Raw genomic sequence first — 19,214 nt, forward strand, 5'->3', positions numbered from 1 at the left:
AGAAACCTTACTAGAAAGATTCCAAGTTCTAGACCAGCCTAGGCTTCAAGAGGAAAAAGACGAGTTAAAACAATACAAATGCTTTATTTAATAGTTGCAGGTCATCATGGGCCAAGTGTTGGATATCCAGGACCCTGTGAACAGACCCAAGTATTAAATAGAGAACCTTTTCCCACTCCCAGCAAGCAGCAGTTCTTCCCAGGGGTTGCCATATACCCACCAGCAGCAAGGTCAGCGCAACCTCCGAGCCTCTCTTTCTGATTCCAATAGGGTGAGCACATCACCCTCTCGAACGGGGCCTTTGACGTTTCGGATGATAGAGCGGCTGGTGTCATCCATAAATTCCACGCGCACCTATGGACCCATTAGAAGAATTAAGTGCTGCTACTTACTAGTGGGGTGGAAAGGTGATATGGATCCAGAGAACAATAGAGCTTGGGGTAGGGGCTGGTGAGATGGCTCAGCAGTTATGAGCTTTTTTGATCTTTCAGAGAATCTGGCTTCATTTCCCAGCACCCACAGCTTGCTACTGGCCTGTTAAGTCCAGCTCCAGGGGAAATCTGATCCCCCTCTTCTAATCTCTGGACATTATCAAGTGGTAGACATATAAAGTGGAAACAAATAAATCCCCCACCACCAAGAACCTGGGACAATTAAAGGGTTTATATCAGAACCTAAGAAAAAGCTGCACAGCCAAATTGCTGGAAGGTCTGTGAGATCCTGGGTAACCGGAGCACAAAAGGGATGTGTCTTTTTCCTTCTCCAAAAATAAGGTCTCTCATATCTCAGAATGGCTCCAATGCCTGCCTCTACCTCAATTGCTAGGATGACAGGCATGCAACAGCACACCTAATTTATGCCCCCCCCCCCAAGACAGGGTTTCTCTATAGTTTTGGTGCCTGTCCTGGATTTCACTCTGTAGACCATGCTGGCCTTGAACTCACAGAGATCTGCCTGGCTCTGCCTCCTGAGTGCTGGGACTAAAGGCCTGGCATAATTTTTTTTTTTTAAAGTCAGGGTCTCACTCTGTAGCCCTGGCTAGCCTTTAACTCAGCCTTCCTCTGTGCTGAGATCAAAGAGACCCAAACCAAGGCAGGGTCTTACCCTGTAGCCCAGGCTTACCTTGAATTCCTGATCCTTCTGGAATTACTCCACCACCCCAAAATACCTCTTCCCCACCTCCAGTGTTTAGGCTTCTATTTTTGGGCCTCCCGCTTAAGACTAGGCCAGGATGGCCCAGAAATACGGAATTCTCCTACCTCAGTCTTTTCAGTAACCTACGATAGGAGACTTGAGTATAAACCAGATTATTTTTCCCCCCCAGGAGTAGTCAAGGCATCTCTAGCCCAGGCTGGTCTCCTAAGAAGATATAAGGCATACCCCACCATTCTTGCTTTATGTGGTGCAGGGGACCCAAAGTCCTGCATGCTAGCCAAGTGTCAGCTTTCTTCGGGACTAGATCTCACTCATTCTGTAGCCTAAGCCTGCCGGAACCTCCCAGGTATCTGCCTGTCTTAGGTTCCCTGAATTACTGGCGTGGGCTAGCATCTGAAATTTTAGTATGAGTGCAGTATCCAGTCTTTGGGTTCTGCGTATGCCAAGCCAGTCTACTACCGACACACAGCTCCAGCCCACTCCACCTTTTTAAAAATAAGACGTTCAAACTGTCTCAAGGTATTCAGGTTGGCTACTAAGTCCTATCCTCAGTAAGCCTAACAGTTAGGATTAAAGGCCACCAAGTCCAGCAGTAACTGAATATTTAGGAGGGCTCAGACCCCAGGAAGTAGTCCGGGTGTCCCCACCCGCTCACCTGCGTGCACTGTCCCTGCGAGCCGGTCCTGCCCAGCACTTTGGTTACCTGCAGGAAAGAAGGGACAGTTAGATCCGACAGACCCAGCTCTCTTCTTTCTCCTTATCCAGGCTTCTAAACACCTGCAGTCACCTCACCCTAGCCAGCTTGATGGGTTGCACGCGACTCGTGTCCATGATGGCGGCGATCTGGCGGAGAGGGGTCACGTGAGCAGGGAAGCGCTTTTATAACACGCTCGTGACCACGCTCGACTCCCGTTCTCGCGAGAGCGCTCGCGCTACCCAGCAGTCTGCGGGGGCAGAGTCATCACCAGCGTCCTTCGGAGCGGAAGAAACATGGCTTCCGCTACTCGCCTTATCCAGCAGCTGCGGAACTGGGCGTCTGGAGTGAGTGTTCCGGCCCGATTGTGGTCGGGAAGGATTTAGGTTCTGTGCTCCTCCGAATCTTCTACCGCTTCACATCTCATTAGTTCAGTGGAGAGTCCAGGATTCCTCAATTTGTGACTCCATTAGTCCGGGACTCAAGGTCCTAAGTGTTATCTGATCGGGTTACCGGGATTCCCTTGTCTCCATACCTCGGCTTTAGATTGCCTAGCTTTAGCTTCTTCCTGCCCCTCCTCCTCTCCCGCCCTTCTCTCCCCGCCTCACTTGTCTCCCATGTCCCACTCAGTTCCGGAGTTCCCTAGTCTCCGTATCGTAGCTTTCAATCTTATGGCCGTAGTTTTCTCATGTTTTGGAAAGTCGAGGAAGAGTATTTAGGTTTCGCAAGAAAACTAAAAGGCCAGGGAAGTTGTAGATTTCGGCAGCTCCTGGTTGGAGATGTATAAGAGGAAGAGAGGTAGCCATGCCATTTATGTTTGGGTCCAAGAAAGGCATATTCAGCACAGCAGGTCAGCAAGCAAATGTTCAGGTGTGTGGATCTTCAGAGAAAGTGAGAATTTCCATGTTAGGGCAAGCTTGTTTGGTATATTGACCCATATCTAAAGAAGATAAAGGGAGAAGGAAAAGAGGGAGCCTTTTAAAGTTAAATCTTGGAAAGGCTCAAAAACTTGGTAAAGTTCTGTAAGCCACTGCCCCAGCTTTCTTCATTTGCAGGGCCTATATCCATATCTTGACTGATCACATCTGTTCACTAACCCAATCCTGGGGTTCCCAACCTCTTCTCTCTCTGACCTCTTCTCTCCTCCTCCCACAGCAAGACCTGCAGGCGAAGCTGCAGCTGCGTTATCAGGAGATCGCCAAGCGGTGAGCAGGCCTTGCTTGCTGCCCCCCCCCCCCCCAACTCATCCTGCCGTTCTTCCACCAACCCTAAATCTGAGGCTGGTCATAGTGGTATAACTTTTACTCTCAGCACTCAGGAGACAGAGGCAGGGTGATTACTGTGAATTCAAGGCCTACTTGATTTACGTGGTGAGTTCCAGACCAACCAGGGCTACATAGTGAGAGACTGTCTGAAAAACAAATGAAAAAACAACCTCTTGGCTTTTGCTGGGTTTAGAATGAGCTTCTTTGTGAAAACTCAGCAGAAGCCAAGGGGAGCATCTGAAACAGAGCACCCAACCTGTCCCCAAATTTGTCGTGTAGTCCAGAGTATGCCCTCACACTCATGATTCTGCTTCAAGTGCGGGGATTCCAGGAGTGTACCACCGTACCAGGTTTATGTGGTGCTGGGGACAGCTTCATGAATGTTAATCACATAAATTTATGCCTTAAATTCTTATACTTGTCTTTTTTTCTTAATATTTTTAGATTTATTTTTACATGTGTAAGTGTTGTGCCTGCATGAGTTTATATGTATCATGTGTGTGCCTGGTGCCTGTGGAGTTCAGAAGATAGCATGAGATCTCCTGGAGCTAGAGTTATACAGATGGTTATGAGCTACCATGTGGGAATCAAATCCTGGTTCTCTGCAAGAGCAACAGTGAGCCATCTCAACAGCTTCCTATCCTTACTTCTTATGTGGATGTTGTCTAGGAGGGAGAAACATTGCAGAGAAATAAATACAGCATGTATGTACACACACACACACACACACACACACACACACACACACACACACATATATATTGGCTTTTTGAGACAGGGTTTCTCTGTGTAGCTTTGCGCCTTTCCTGGAACTCACTCTGTAGCCCAGGCTGGTCTCGAACTCACAGAGATCCTCCTGCCTCTGCCTCCCCAGTACTGGGATTAAAGGTGTGTGCCACCACCACCTGGCTTATTTATATTTTATTGAGACAGATCTTTGTATATAGTTAGCCTGAGCTGGTCTCTCACTCTGATCTGCCTGCCATGTGCTGGGTTGACTGGGCATGTGTTACAACGCCTGTCCAGAGGTAGAGTCTTACACTGTATTCCTGATTGGGCTTGGATCACTGTTATATGGCTCAGGTTGCCCTTGAACTCAATGAGATCCTCTAGGGGAGATGGTTCAGCAGGTTACACTTAGGTACTGGCTTACAGGCCAAGAACTAGCAGCTTCTTTAGGATGAGGGCGCCCTCTAGTGACTCATGTGGGTCTTGGCATTAGATGACTGGTTCTTTTTTACTTTGCTGTGTACAGATGATGAAAACTGTGGCTTAGCATATACGTTTTTCAGGCAAATTCTAAGTTTCACATATTGTCTGTCCTTTTAGAACTTTATAATTGTCATTTTTTTCTTTCTAAAATTACTGCATTTGTGTGTGTGTTTGTGTTTGTGTGTAGGTCAGAGGAAAACTTGTGGGAGTACTTCTTCTTTCTCTGCCATTTGAGTCCTGGAGATTGAATTTAGGTAGTCAGGCTTGGTGGCAATCATTTTTGCCCAGTGAGCCATCTTGTTGGGCATTACTTTGTTTTTCTCTTATTTGTTTGTTTGTTTTCTGATACAGGGTTTCTCTGTGTAGCTTTGAAGCCCTTCCTGGAACTCACTCTAGTCCAGGCTGGCTTCTAACTCACAGAGATCCGCCTGCCTCTGCCTCTCGAGTGTTGGGATTAAAGGCGTGCACCACCACTGCCTGAATTGTTTTCCTTTTAAAAAAAATTTTTTTATTTTATTATTTTGGTGTGGGTGTTTTGTGTGTATGTATGGCTGTGCACCACATGCATGCAATATCCTGGAGGCTAGAAGGCGTTGGATCCCTTGGAATTAGAGTTTCGAATGGTTGTGAGCCACTATATGAGTATTGGGTCTTCTGCATGAAGAAGTACTAACCATTGTGCCATGTCTCCAGCCCCCATTGTTTTCTTCAAAAGACAGGGTATCCCTATGTAGCTTAGGCTGTCCTGGAACTTACTATTTGGCCAGGCTATTCTTCAGGTCTGGACATCCCTCCTACTTTGGTCTTTTGAGTACTGAGACTACAGTGGTGTACCCAATGTCCAGCTATGTTTTTCATTTTATCCTATCTTTTCTACTTTTGTAATTTTAAGAATTTTTTTTGGGGGGGGGGGCTGGAGAGATGGTTCAGAGGTTAAGAACACTGGCTGTTCTTCCAGAGGTCCTGAGTTCAATTCCCAGCAACCACATGGTGGCTCACAACCATCTATAATGAGATCTGGCATCCTTTTCTGGCCTGCAGGCAGAACACTGTACACATATTTTAAAAATAAATAAATCTTAAAAAAAAATAAAAAATAAAAAAATTAAAAAAAAAAGAATTTTTTTTTTTTTTTGGCTGGGCAGTGGTGGTGCATGCCTTTAATTCAGCACTCAGGAGGCAGAGGCAGGCAAATCTCTGAGTTCAAGGCCTCCCTGGTCTACATAGTGAGTTCCAGGATAGCTAGGACTGTCACACAGAAACCCTATCTTGAAAAACAAACAAAAAAAATTTTTTTTTCCTTTCCTTTGAGACAGGGTTTCTCTGTATATCCCTGGCTATCCTGGAACTTGATTTGTAGACTAGTATGGTCTTGAACTCAAAGATTTGCCCTCCTCTGCCTCCTAAGTACTGGGATAAAAGGCGTGTGCCACCATTCCAGGCTAATCTTAGGGAATTTTAAGCTAGGCGTAGTGGTGCAGGCCTTTAATCCTAGGGCTGGGACACAGAGCTGGTGGATCAGAATTTGAGGCCAGCAGTCTTGGTCTACATAGAATTTCAGGACAGCCAGAAACCCTATCTTAAGGAAAAAACAAACAAAACATAAAATTAAAAAAAGATTTTATTTATTTATGTGTATATGTGTCCGGGCATGTAAATGGAGATGTGCATGTGTGCATGCAGAGGCCAGGAGAAGGCTCTGCTTGTTATGTGTGTGCTGGGATCTGCACTCTGTTCCTTATGATTGTATAGCAGTCACTCTTAACGGCTGAGCCACTCTCTAGTTCTTTTTTTTTTTTTTTTGTATTTTTGAGACAGTCTCAAGTAGCTTGTGCTGACTTGGAATTCATGTTGCTTAGCATGACCTTGAACTGATTTTCTTGCTTCTACCTCTCAACAGTGACATATTTTTTATTTAAGAAATAAAATGGCTTTCAAATTTTTGAGAACTTAAAATTGCCATAGAAAATGTTGTTTGACAGTGTGGCCAAATAAACAAATAAATCCCTAAACTTTTTACTGTCATCCACTCTGTCCCAGGCAATTCCTCTTTTGTTTGAAGCTCAGTGTTTTCCTTTCACGGCTTTAGATTTCTTGGTAAACCCAGAGTTTAACCCAAGACTGGACTGAGCTTTGTTCCACATAACTCTTCCACTTCCCTCTACAGGGAATTTTGGCAGCAGACCATACAGTAGTAGGAAGTACAGAGAGTTGGACAGGTTCCCAGGGCAAGGTGTTCTTTGAGTAGTAAGCCTTTATTCCAGCAGGGCTCTTCAAAGGGTTCCTGAGATAATAGGGAACTCACAAGTTCCATAACCTGGCCTTTGGGGGGTGGGAGCTGGGGGAAGCCACTTCAGTCGGATAATCTGGGGCAGTGGCTCAGTGTTATGGATTGTAATTGCTGGATAAGGGGTGGTCACAGCTTGGCATTCTGGCCTAATTTCCTGAACACATTTAGGTGGAGGGAAGGCTGCTGCTAAGCTTAGCTTTGGGTTGGGGATAGGATCATGTCTAGGTTTCTCCTTGTCTTGGGAACTTCAGGAAGGGTCCTTTATAGTGACTTAGGGTAACTAGGCTGGAGCATACTTCCTCAGCCTGGCTTTGAAGACTTTTTAGATATAGATCAGTGTCTACTACTTGCTTTCTGGTCCCAGACCTAGGCATATAGTGTGATAGTGTACTAAGGCATGCCTCTGGCCTATAGCCCTCTTTGTAGCTCCTGATCCTTAGTATTGTAAATGAGTTGTGGCAGTGAGAGCTTCTGTAGGTTTGTTTCAATACCAACATCTTTTTCCTCAGGACCCAGCCACCTCCTAAGCTCCCTGTGGGCCCCAGTCACAAGCTGTCCAACAATTACTACTGCACGCGTGATGGCCGTCGGGAAGTTGTGCCTCCTTCAATCATCATGTCTTCACAGAAGGCCCTAGTGTCGGGCAAGACAGTTGAGAGGTGAGGATCCTCAATGTTCCCTGCCCAGAACTCTGCAACAGTCCCTTCTGCCATCGGCCTTTCTTTCCCTGTAGGTGGAAGGGTGCTTTCCACAATCCCATTTTATCAGCTAGGTGTGTTTGGACAGGCCTCTGATCCCTATACTCAGGAGGCTGTGGCAAGAGAATCAAGAGTTCAGGCCAGGGCTGAGAATATAGCTCACTTAGTAAGCTACTTGCCTTTTAAGCACAGAGACCTGAGTTTGATCCCCAGAACTCACATTAAAAAAAGCCAGGCCTGGTAGTACATTTATAATTCCAGTGTTGGGAAGGTGAAGATAGGCTGAGGCAGGAAGCTTGCAAGTTCCAGGTGATTATAGTTAGGGGCAGTCTTAAAACAAGTTGGGGCAGGTAACATGGCTAAGTGGGTAAGAGTACTTGCTGCCAAATTTGATGACCTGAGATTGATCCCCTGGATCCATGTGCTGGAAGCAGAGACCTGCAAATTGTCTTCTGCCTTATATATACGTGCTATGGTATACCCTTAGCCCCAATAAATTAATCCAAAAGTAATGATGATGCTAAAAGAACTCCAAAGGAACCCAAGAGAAAAAACTGTATTTGGTTCCTGTCCTCAGGTGCCTTATATTAAACGACGATGACGGTAGTATTACACCAGGTTCATAGGAGGCCCTAGTCTGGAATGAGTTTCTGTACTAGATCCAGTAGACCAAGACAGAACAGACACATAAGTGAAGATTAGTTGTTTATCCAGCCTTCTGAGAAATCAGGTGAAAGATCGCAGTCAGTTCCCTGGCAAACTAGTTTTAGTTGGCATGATAAAGAAGTCCCCAGTAGTTTAGCCTTTGTAAGGAAGGTAACTTTGAACTGACCAATCTTTTTGTTTGGCTTCTGTTTCCTTCAGCTCTTTTGTGTCTATAAAGCCAACCTCTTCTCTATCAATTTTTGTTTTGTTTTATAGAATGAGGTGAAAGGGCTGGTGATATTGCAGCATTTAAGAGCACTTGTTGATCTTGCAGAGGACATGGTAGGGTTCCCATGGCAGCTCATAACTTTCCTAAACTCCAGTTCCAGGGGATCTGATGCCCTTTTCTGGCTCTGCAGGTACCAAACATGCAAGTGGTACACACACACACACACACACACACACACACACACACACACACACACACACACACACAGACACAGACACAGGCAAAAAAAATAGAATGAGATGCTGAGGCCAGATGCAGTGGCACACATCTTGCATCCCAGTACTCAAAAGGCAGAGCTTGAGGATGGCTACAAGTTGGAGGCCAGCCTGGTGTACATAGTAAGACCCTGTCTCAAACAAACAAGCAAGTAAGCAAGCAAACAAGCAAGCAAACAAACCAACAGACCCAGTAAAAAAAGGGCTGGAGAGATGGCCCAGTGGTTAAGATTGTGTAATGCTCTTGCAGAGGAACAGAGTTCTGTTCTCAAGATACCTGTGTAGATGGGCTTACAATCTGTAACTCCAGCTTCAGGGGATTCAGTGCCCTCTACTGGATTCCATAAGTGTTATGTACTCACGTACAGCACCCCTCCCCACACTCCTTACATGTTACTTTTTACAAAAAAGATGCTGAGGTGATGGCTCAGTTGGTAAAGTTCTTGCAGAACCTGGTTTTGATCCCCAGAATCTGGGGGGAAAAAAAGCTGATTAAAAGATGTACATTTGTAATCTCAGCATTGTGGTGGCAGAGATAGGTAGATCCCTGGGCCTGCTGGCCACCTTGCCTAGGAGAATTTCAGACCAAACAGAGTTCCTTGCTCAAGGAAAGGGTGGATGTTGCTTGATGAATGACACTTGAGGTTTTCCTCTGACTTCCACATGCATGTGCGCACGCGTGCGTGCATACACACACATCGACACAGCCACACATAGAAGCATGCACACACAGAATGAGAGACTGACCAAGAATTGGTCACAAAGAAAAGCCAATTAAAGATAGAGTATGTTTGTTGTACTTTTGTCTTTTGACCATAGCTTTTCCTTAATGAGCTGATGAATAGAGTTCATACCATACTTGATTTCTGATAACTCTTGCAGAACAGAATTGATGCCCAGAGAGTTCAATAGCCTAGGCTATAACAGCCAATTTACTGTGAGGTTCCAGGGTACTCCGCAGCTTTTTCTCTTTATTTAAGGTTTTTTTTTTTTTTTTTTTTTTTTTTTTTTTTTTTTTTTTTTACTGGTTATGGTGTCACATGCCTTTAATCCCAGCACTTGAGAGGCAGAGATAGGCAATCTCTTGAGTTCGAGGCCAGCCTGGTCTAGAGGGCAAGTTCCAGAACAGCCAGGCCTACACAGAGAAATCTTGTCTGGAAAAACAAAAAAATTAAGATTACTTAAAAAAAATTTACTTTTATTTTATGTATATGGATGTTTTGCCTGCAAATAGGTCTTTGCATCATATACATACCTGGCAACTGCAGAGGCCAAAAGAGGGCATCTGGTCTCCTGAAACTGGAATGGAATTACAGTCATTTGTGAGCTGCCATGTGAGTGCTGAAAACTGAACCTGAGTCTTCTGGAAGAACAGCCCATGCTGAGCCATCTCTCTAGTCCCAAGATTTATTTTTTATTATTTTTAATAACATGTGTATAGGTCTGTGAGTGCATGTCCCCTCGGAGACCAGAGGCATTAGATCTCCCTTCAGAGTTACAGGTTCTTGTGAGCCATCTGATGTGTGTGTGTGTGTGTGTGTGTGTGTGTGTGTGTGTGTGTGTTGGGAACTGAACTTGGGTCTTCTGTAAGGATAGTAAGCTGGATTACTGCTGATCCATCTCTCCAGCCCTACATTAAAAAAAAAAAAGTTTGCCAGTTGTGGTGATGCATGCTTTTAATCTCAGCACTCAGGAGGCAGATGCAGGCAGATCTTGTGAGTTTGAGTCTAACTTGGTCTACAGAGTAAGTTCCAGGACAGCTAGGGCTGCACAGAGAAACCCTGTCTCAAAAAAAACAAACAAACAAACAGAAAACGTTTATTTTGTGTGTGGTGTGTGTATGTGTATGAGGGGGAGGAGAAGAGAGGAGACAGTGATAGAGATAGAATGAATAGGTGTGCATATTACAGAGTGTGTGGAGGTCAGAGCACAGTTTTTGGGAGTTGGTTCTCTTTTTACCTTGTTCAGGCAAGGTTTTGTTTGTTTCTCTTGCTGTGCTGTGTGCTAAAGGCTGGTTGGCCCATGAGCTGGCTCTGCCTCCTATCTCTTTGTAGGAGTGTTGGGGTTACAGATGCACACCACCACGTACAGCTTTTTATGTGGGTCCTAGGGATCAATTTAGTTTGTCAGGCTTGCATAGCAAGCACTTTTACCCACTAAGCCATCTCCCCAGCCATCAGCCTGTTTATTATTTTATTTTTTGAGACAGAGTTGACTTTCTATTTACTATGTAGCTGAGAACTTAACTCATAATTCCTTTACCTCCAACTCCTAAGTACTGACAGGGATGTGTTATCACACTTGTTTTTTTTTGTGATACTCGGGGTTGAACCCAGGGCTTTTTGGTATGCTAGATAAACACTGTAGTTGTTAAGTCCATGAGGCTGGATGTCTCAGCTCCTCTTCATTATAGCCTGGAATCCCAAAGTAGGCTCTAATGCCAGACTTTCTAATGAGAGAGCAAGCAAGCAAGCAGGTAGGCAGGCAGGCAAGTAGGCAGGCAGAGAGACAGAGAGAGACAGGAGAGGGGAGAGGGGAGGAGAGGGGAGAGGGGAGGAAGGGGAGAGGGTTTCTTTCTTCCATGTCCTTATATAGGCTGTCAGCAGAAGGTGTGGTCCAGATTAAAGGTGGATTGTCCCACCCAAAGGTTTATCTTCCTACCTCAAAGATTCAGGTTAGAAGTCGGTCTTCCCACTTGAAATAATTTAATTTAGAGAAATCCCTCACAGGTGTGCCCAGTCATTTTGGATTTAGTTAATTCCATATATAGTGAAGTTGACAACCAAGAATAGCCATCATAGTATGTGTCTCCATGCCCAGCCTTGTCTTTATATTTTTAAGAGCTAGATAGTAATGACATACATTACTATTTTGCCTTGGCTGTCCTTGAACTCTCGGACTCAGGGGATCTAGTTGCTTGCTTTAGATTTTTTTTTTAAAGTACTATAGGTGCATGCCACTTAAGCACCCCCCCCCCCCCCCCCCCCTGCCCCATGTAGCCCAGTCTGGGCTTAAGTGTTAGTGTTGTCTTTTTACATTTTATACTCTGCTCCGCCAGCTCAAGGGTTGGCCTTAAGTCACTAGTACTGTGCCTGTGTGCACCTGCCATTGAGTGTTTGTGTGTTACTCACTACCTGAGGAAGGACAGTGGACAACCATTACCCAGTGAATAAACATGAGGACATGACTGTTCCTAGATGTGGTTGAGGAGAAGGTTTTTTAATTATAGATATGAGTGAGAATTCAACTAGAGGCATCTGGAAAGGTACAGACAAAACATGGCCAGAATAGACCGGGCCATAAGAGGAGAGAGTGAGAGAGGAGAAGAGAGAAGACCAGGAAAGAGAGGAGAACCTAGAGTCGACCCATGAGTGCACTTGTGGAACTGGCTGGGTTATATAGGAAAGGAAAACTGGGAGAAGGGAGGTGAAGCTTAGGGGCTAGAGAGGTTTAGGGTAGAAATGCTGAGAAGAGCCCAGGGAGCCTGGCTCCAATGTGGCTTTGATATGTTAATAGGTACCTCAGCTATCCATGCCAGGTTTCTGTGGGACTTAACACACAGCATCCTGCTCTGGAGTCTGTTCACACTGGAGCTCTGGAGTCTGTCCACACTGGAGTACAAGTAGAAAGGGAGGGTTCGAGCTATCCCAGGCTAGGTTCTGGCTGGTGTCAGGGCAGGCTGACGGAAGCTTCTCATGGCCCATGCCAGCTCCCAGCATGTATTCATTGGGGAAGGATTGGGCATTCTGAGATACCTGCCCTCTGCACTCCATATCCAGAAAGCTCAGTGGGTGTGTTTGTACTGGGGTGGGCATGACCATCTTACTAACGAGGGAAATATGGGTTAGAAAGGCCAAGTAACTTCAGCGCTTAAGGTCATTCCCCATTGCTAATACAGAGACCACAACCAGACAGTGTTATTGAGTGGAACACTCATTCCTATTTGGGATGCTATCATCAAATTCCCCACCCCCCTACACCCAGGGCTCAGGGAACTGTGCAGAAGGGGAGGCTGAAAGATTGAAAGAGCCAGTGGACATGCAAGACATCAAGGAAACAGTGCTTTACAGACACAGCAGGACTGACGTACATATGACCTCACAGAGACTGTGGCAGAGTGCACAAGGCCAGAACAGGTTCAAGCCAGATGGGGTCCAGGCACTGAGAGGGGAACTGGATATGAGGCCCCATTCTTAACCCAGAACTTGTTTCCAGGTGACAACTGCTTGCAAAGGAAAAATCAGTTTTCTCCAGTGGAGTCTCACTGGGCATAAGAACTTACACTTAGGGCAATCCGCATGCACAGTGGTAGATGGCCAACACAAAACAAACAGTGGTATTTTTGGAGATTTTTTGTCTCATAATGCTTTGTTTGGGTATTTTGTAACCTTACAGGTCTTTTGCTTATGTATTATGGTTTCCAATTTTGTGTTTTATGTGTGCTATTGTGTGTGTACATGTGGGTTTTTTTTTTTTTGGTTTTATTGTTTTTCTTTATTTGCCAGCTTGTTTTATAAAGAGAGGGAAGGCATGAAGTTGGATGGGTGGGGGAGGTGGAGAGATTCTAGGAGGAGATGAGAGAGGAAACTGCTCAGAATATATTGCATAGAAAAATTTATTTTCAATAAAAAATTAAAACAACAACAAATAAACAAAAAGATCCTTCTCCAGTGTTCTTTGCAGACCCCCTCTAAGTGGAGTTTTTTTTTTCTTGCAGCTCAGCTGTGGCAGCCACTAAGAAGGCAGTGACGCCTGCTCCTCCAATAAAGATGTGGGAGCTGTCCAAGGACCAGCCATATCTGTGACACTGCCCCAAGCTACTTTGCCGGGTTCCCAGGGCCACCTGATTACTTTTCCTCCTTGGATTTCCTCTGGGGAGAGCATGACCTAATTTATAACAAATACATAGAGCTCACATTACTTCTATTCTGTCTTGTCTTAGTATTTATTGATTTGATTTGATCTGTTATTATTGTCTTTGTAGGGTATGTGAATACATGCTGCAGCATGTTTGGAGGTGAGAGGACACCTTTGGGAATTAGTTTTCTCCTTCTACCTTGCTAAGGCAAGGTCTTTTGATTTTGCCATGCTATGTAATTCAGGCTAGCTGGCCAAGAGTTTCTGGGTGATGCCTGCTGTCTGTTCCTCCAATCCTGCTGTAGTAGTGATAGGATTACAGATTTGAGCCACTGCATGTCTTTTTTTGAGTTCTGAGGATGGAACTCCAGTGTGATCCTTTTAAGCTCGTACTTATACTTGTGAGCCATCTTGCCAGCCCACCCGTTTTCTTTTTTTAGACGAGGTCTTTGTGGGTATTGTTGGTCTATGCCTATAGTCTTTGCACTTTGTAAGCTAGTAGGTGAATATCATTGCTGTTCTGTGGATCAGCTGTAACCCTTAAGTAGGTCTGTGGATCCTGAAGGTAGAACCATGGAATACGTGTGAATAAAACACTGAATTGAGTGTGGTGGTGCATGACTCTAACCCCAGTACTTAGGAGACTGAGGCAGGAGGATTGCCAGTTTGAGGCCAGCTTGGGTTATAGATTGAGAACCTATTTCAGACTAACAAACAGAACACTGCCACCACAAGAAAGTGCTGATAGAATGTTGGGACTGGAGCCCTTTGGAAGCTGAGAGCAAGGGGAGAAAGGTCACAATCCTGACCAGGTGTCAGTTCCCCAGAATGAGTTACAGATGCTACAGCTGCTGGCTTCATTGAGGATGTTGGACTTGGTTTGGGGAAAAGGACAAGCTAGATTCAGAAAGAAGGTCAAAAGGGAAAGGAACAGTGGTCACTGTCAGAGGCCACTGGGAAGGCAACCAGAGGGCTCCTAGAGGCCCCAGGCAATATGTGGCATTGAAAATTTCTGTGTAATTTTAATGACAAAATTTTGTGCAGGAGTTGTGTGGGAAAGAGGTCTGGGTTCTTTCTGGGGCTAGAAACTGTCTTGAATGACTTATACTCATTCCTGGACCAGGGGTAGTTCATACTGGTCTCTGTCTTTTTTTTTTTTGTTCCCATTTTTTCAGGACAGTTTCTCTGTGTAACCCTGGAACTCTATAGACCGAACTGCACCCCCCGCCCCCCTTTTCCAAAACAGGGTTTCTCTGTTGTAGTTTTGGTGCCTGTCCTGGGCCTCACTCTGTAGATCAGGCTGGCCTTGAACTCACAGAGATCCACCTGGCTCTGCCTCCCAAGTGCTGGGATTAAAGGCGTACGCCACAACCACCCAGTGTGGCATCATCTCTTTATCTGTGATTTGGCTGGTCTTTGAGCAGTTCTGGGAGGTCATCTTGGAGAGACTAAGCACTCTTTTAGGCTCTTTGAGAACTGGCTGTGAACACTGGGCAATTCATAAGTACATTGCACTGCTCTTTGCAAATCCAGGATCTGCCCAATACCCTAGATGATACCTCCACCAAGATCCTGATCCTCAAAAGCATGATGCTTCTCTCCCTTTCCTGGGCTGTTCCATTTACCCTGTTTGCATCTCTCTGCATCTGAACACCATTGTATATTGTTTTTCTGTCTTCTGGAAATTGGTGGGACAGTGCACACCAAAAGCAGTTATAACCTTCAACATTCTACAGTGGTGAGATACCATCCATCTGCAAGTAGAACCTTTGTGTGAAAGTCTGGACTTGAAGGCTACATTTTAGAAAACTTGTCCACTGAGGGACAGTGACTTGTCCCCAGCCCTGCTGAGAGGTAGTGGCATAGATTCTGAAGGTAGAACTTTGGGAAACAGTGTGAAGAAAAAAACATTAAACTGGGTGGTACATGACTGTATCCTTAATACTTAGGAGTCCACAGCAGGATGATCAGTTTCGGGCCAGCTTGCGTTATGCCTTGAGAAACAGAACACTACCACCACAAAATCACTAGTCATACTGGATAGCAGAGTTAATGCACCCACTGTATACAAGTGGGATGAGAAAACCCAAAGGCCTCCAATCTGTATCCCCGACTGCCCAAGGATGAGGGTGTCAGAATAAAGTGTCTCTCAAGTCTGTGAGAATTAGAGGTAATGAGATTGGCATGGAATCCAAGTGGATGGGACGGCTCAGGTTGGAAGCCAGTAATTACCTTCATTCATTTGTTTATTCCATCATTCCTTCACGGCATGTGCCAGACATCAAGGACACAACAGTCAGCAACCCAACATACTGACCCACCTGCAGCTGGCATTCTAGTGGGTAATTAAACAATAAGGTGAAATAAAGTAAATAAATCATCAAATCTGTAGGTGGCACCAGAGAGGCTGGAGGAAGTACCTGCTGGGGAGTGTTCACAGGGTGTGGCTGCCATGTTCATTGGGACCATTGGGCAGTTATATTTACAGTAGTTTGCATGTGAAGTTTAGGTCAAAATTGGTAAGTTTATTTATAGACCTGCAAGTTTACTATTTCAAGTTGATGAGGTTGTTATTTTCTTGGTCCTGGAGATTAAACCTAGAGCCTCCTGATTACTTAGGCGAGTGCTCTACCTCAGTTATTCCCCTGATTCCTGACGTGTTTTGGGTGACTTTTATTCTGAGGTAGGGTCTCCTTAAATTGCTTAAGTTGGCCCTGTGATCCTCTTAAGAGGAAGAGTAGCTTCCTGTATAATAGCTGGGAGTACAGGCCCAGGTTACCAAATCCATCAGACTGCTGCTGGGAAAAAGCCTGGAAGAGATGTAAGTTCTTGGTTCCCTTGTATTCTGGTACTTACGGTCCAGGCTCGCAGGTGCCACTCCCACTGCCTTTATGTCTTTATGTGCGCGTGCGCGAGAGTCAGAACGGCTTTCTCAGACTGCGTGTAGCCGCGGCTGGAGCGCAGTACGGCTAGCGGTTGGATGGCGCGGGGCGGAGCGGGGCGGGCAGCGGCCCTGGGCCTGGCGCTGCGGCTGCTGCTTTTGCTTGGACTCGGCCTAGAGGCTGCTCCGGCCCCGGCCGTGGCCCCGACCCAAGTCCAGGTCTCTGGTGAGTGACCCCCGTCCCTACACCGCTTTCGTCCCGCCCCCTGACATCGCCTCACTATTGGCTGTATCGCCCATCCGTCTCAGACACTCCTCCAGCACGCGGGTTTGGATTTAGCGTGGGTAGAGCCAGCCCTGATATGTCTGCTGCAGGGACCTCCACGTGGGTGTCTGCTGTCTTCTGCTGTCCCGTGCCCAGCTGCCTCCTCCTTCCCGCTCTGTCCCCATGTCACCTCCAAGTCGTCCTTCAGCCCAGCGTGGGCTGGAAGACTTACGTTTCTGATTTTGTTTGACCTCTTACCTCTCAGTGCTGGTCACCTGGCACCTTCCTGCAGCAGGTATGCCTTTGTGAAACCCTCGGCCCTGAGCCTCAAGTTCTGTGGCTGTTCTTTGAGAATCCAGAGTTTCTCTTTCTCTTTGAATTCCTGCCTCACATAACGGAAGAAGGAGCCCTGGAATGTATTTCACAAATGGAGTGTATTTCATTTGGTAAACCCCAGACATCAGGCAACTGTCCTGGGCAGGAACAGGATGTTCGTTCTATATAGGACCGTCCAATCTATAGAAAAATAGACTTTACTGCTTTGAGTGTTTTTTTTTTTAAGGTTTTTTTTTTTATTTTTTATTTATTTATTTATCTTTATTATGTTTTGAGTTTTTTTTTGAGACAGGTTCTCACATTGTAGCCCTGCTGACCTGGGACTTGCCATGTAGACCAGGCTGGGCTTTAACTCCTAGAGATCAGCTTGGCTTTGCCTCCAGAATGCTGGGATTAAAGTCAGGCACTGGCTCTTATTTTTGAGACAGGGTCTCACTGTGTAACATAGGCTAGACTGCAGCTTGTGCCTCCTGCCTTAGTCTCCCCAGCACAAGGGTTATTGGGCCACTTCATGTGATAAGAGTTGTATGGGTCTGTAGAGTACTTCCTTCCACTTTTGGTTAGTCTGTAGCTACAAGTAGTCCTCTTGTCCCAGCTTTCCAAGAGCAGGGGTTGCAGATGAGCATCATTATGCCTGGCTTTAGTATTCCTCTTTTACAGATGAGGAAACAGGCTAGGAGGAGAAATCATGAATCATCCTGACTCCTGTCTGATAAATTGCCTCATGAGGCAGGGTCTGCCCTGCTCTGGGCCCACTCAAAGGAAATCCAGAAAGTCAGGGAGAGGTCAGGATTGTGAGTTGTTAGGTATGGAGAGGAGGCTATGCCTGAGGCAGGAAAGGAAGGTGGCCAGGGTTTATTCTCCAGTTCTCCAACTCCACAGAGTATGTGGTATACTAGTGTAATTGCATTTGACTGCATGGAGAGGGAGGGGTCTTGAAAGCTCTGGCCCTGTGTGTGAGGTGGGAAGCTCTAAAGCCCTCCCCTTCCTTCCTGCTGTTTCAAGTACCAGGTCCCTTCACTGCCTGCCCCTCTAGATCAACAAACAGCCCTAGCCTCCCTGTTCAGAGTCCAGGGAAGGCTTATATTTCATTTGGACCCAATGTGGACCCTTATATGACCTCTTGTCCACACACTGTCAGGCACTGACCTGTGCAGGATCAGAGGCCATGTCAATAGGAAGATGGATGTTAGTAGTTAGGGGCTGTTATTTGTGGGAAGCAGAGCTTCCTGGAGTTCATGAGACACTGCCCCAGGTGTAAGTTGAGATGTGAAGGCTGCAGAAGAATCTCAGATGTAGAGTGGAAGGATCAGGTGGGGAGTAGCTGGGATATAGCTGAGTGGTAGAATGTTTGCCTAGCATGCAAAAGGGTCTAGATATTCTCCCACCCTCCCCAGAATACAGAATGGTAGAAAGGGAGGGAAGGGCCTTTAGGCTGAGGGAGGCACATGCAAAGGCCCTGTGGTGAAAAGGAGCCAGGTCTCTTAGATGAACTGAGAAGGAGGCCAGGGTAGAGGGAGAGGGAGTGTGTTGAAGAAAGAAGGGATTTAGATTTGGTTGTGGGAGGGCCTGGGTGCCAGGGGATAGTGGGTGATAAAAGTGGGTACTTGAGAGGACTCTGATGCTCTGTCCTGGTGGAGATGAGGTACTAGGGGTCTAGTTAAGAGGTGAGCACTGTTGACCTAGCAGCATGCATGAACTTCTGGGGCCCAAACAACACATACAGAGTACTCTGCAGAGGATGACTGCCAGTGTAGTTTCTGCACCCTGGGACATGGCTTGTCTCCAACAGATTGCAGCTCATAACCATTGTCTTGGAATATGTTATAGATTTGGACAACCCCTCCCCCAGGCCTTATTTATCTTTATCTCTCAGGCCCCCGAGCTGGCTCGTGCCCGACAGACAACTTCCAGTGTATTACCAATGGCTACTGTGTGCCCCTCTCCTGGCGCTGCGATGGGGACCCAGACTGCTCTGATGGCAGTGATGAGGAGGAGTGTAGTAAGTGACCATCCCTGGAGAGGGATTTCAGAATGGAAGTTTGGACTGGTTCCAGTTAGGGGCGTGGGATTATGGCTGTGGTTATAGGGCTGGGTGAGTGGCAATGGCAAAGTAGGACAAGGTGGAGTCTATGGGACTAGACTGTTGGGCTTGCCTTTAATCCCAGCACTCTGGAGGCAGAGGCAGGTAGGTGTCTTGAAGTTTGAGGCCAATTGTTGTACAGAGAGTTCCAGGCCAGCCAGAGCTACATAGTGAGACCTTGTCTGAAATCAAAAATAAAATCAAAAACAAAAAGTTGGAATTTAAGGCAGGCGGGTAGGGAGGTTGAACAAATTAGAGAGGGAACTGTAGGAAGACTAGATGTTGGGAGGTGAGATTGACAAGAACAGCAGGTAGAAGCTTTACATAGG

General features: G+C 46.1%; 3 protein-coding genes across 6 annotated transcripts in view; 2 read left to right on the forward strand and 1 right to left on the reverse strand.

The window, feature by feature from the left end:
- Positions 1-64: 64 nt before the first annotated feature.
- On the reverse strand, positions 65-2,072 carry Rps28 (ribosomal protein S28). The gene is made up of 4 exons (XM_028859907.1): positions 1,948-2,072; positions 1,811-1,858; positions 221-354; positions 65-134 (listed from the first exon to the last, which is right to left on the reverse strand). Exons 1-3 carry the CDS (start codon positions 1,984-1,986, stop codon positions 232-234), a joined length of 210 nt encoding a protein of 69 aa, XP_028715740.1. The 5' UTR covers positions 1,987-2,072; the 3' UTR covers positions 65-134; positions 221-231.
- Positions 2,073-2,087: 15 nt separating this feature from the next.
- Ndufa7 (NADH:ubiquinone oxidoreductase subunit A7) lies at positions 2,088-13,389 on the forward strand. Its single transcript, XM_028859906.2, has 4 exons — positions 2,088-2,196; positions 3,005-3,054; positions 7,126-7,275; positions 13,181-13,389. Exons 1-4 carry the CDS (start codon positions 2,146-2,148, stop codon positions 13,266-13,268), a joined length of 339 nt encoding a protein of 112 aa, XP_028715739.1. The 5' UTR covers positions 2,088-2,145; the 3' UTR covers positions 13,269-13,389.
- Positions 13,390-13,400: 11 nt separating this feature from the next.
- Cd320 (CD320 molecule) overlaps positions 13,401-19,214 on the forward strand; it is a 143,040-nt gene continuing 137,226 nt past the window's right edge. For 2 of the 4 annotated variants that reach the window (XR_005089711.1, XM_028859930.2), the window contains exons 1-2: positions 14,632-16,427; positions 18,679-18,804. Coding sequence is in view for 3 of the 4 variants with exons in the window: in XM_028859930.2 (XP_028715763.1) it covers positions 16,301-16,427; positions 18,679-18,804 (253 nt within the window). In the remaining variant the exon portion in view is untranslated. Of the gene's footprint in view, positions 13,481-14,631; positions 16,428-18,678; positions 18,805-19,214 lie in introns of those variants that run through there. The other 2 variants (XM_037197962.1, XM_028859929.2) reach the window with 2 other exon arrangements.

Source organism: Peromyscus leucopus, chromosome 22, assembly GCF_004664715.2.
Source record: "Peromyscus leucopus breed LL Stock chromosome 22, UCI_PerLeu_2.1, whole genome shotgun sequence".
Lineage (NCBI taxonomy): Eukaryota > Metazoa > Chordata > Mammalia > Rodentia > Cricetidae > Peromyscus > Peromyscus leucopus.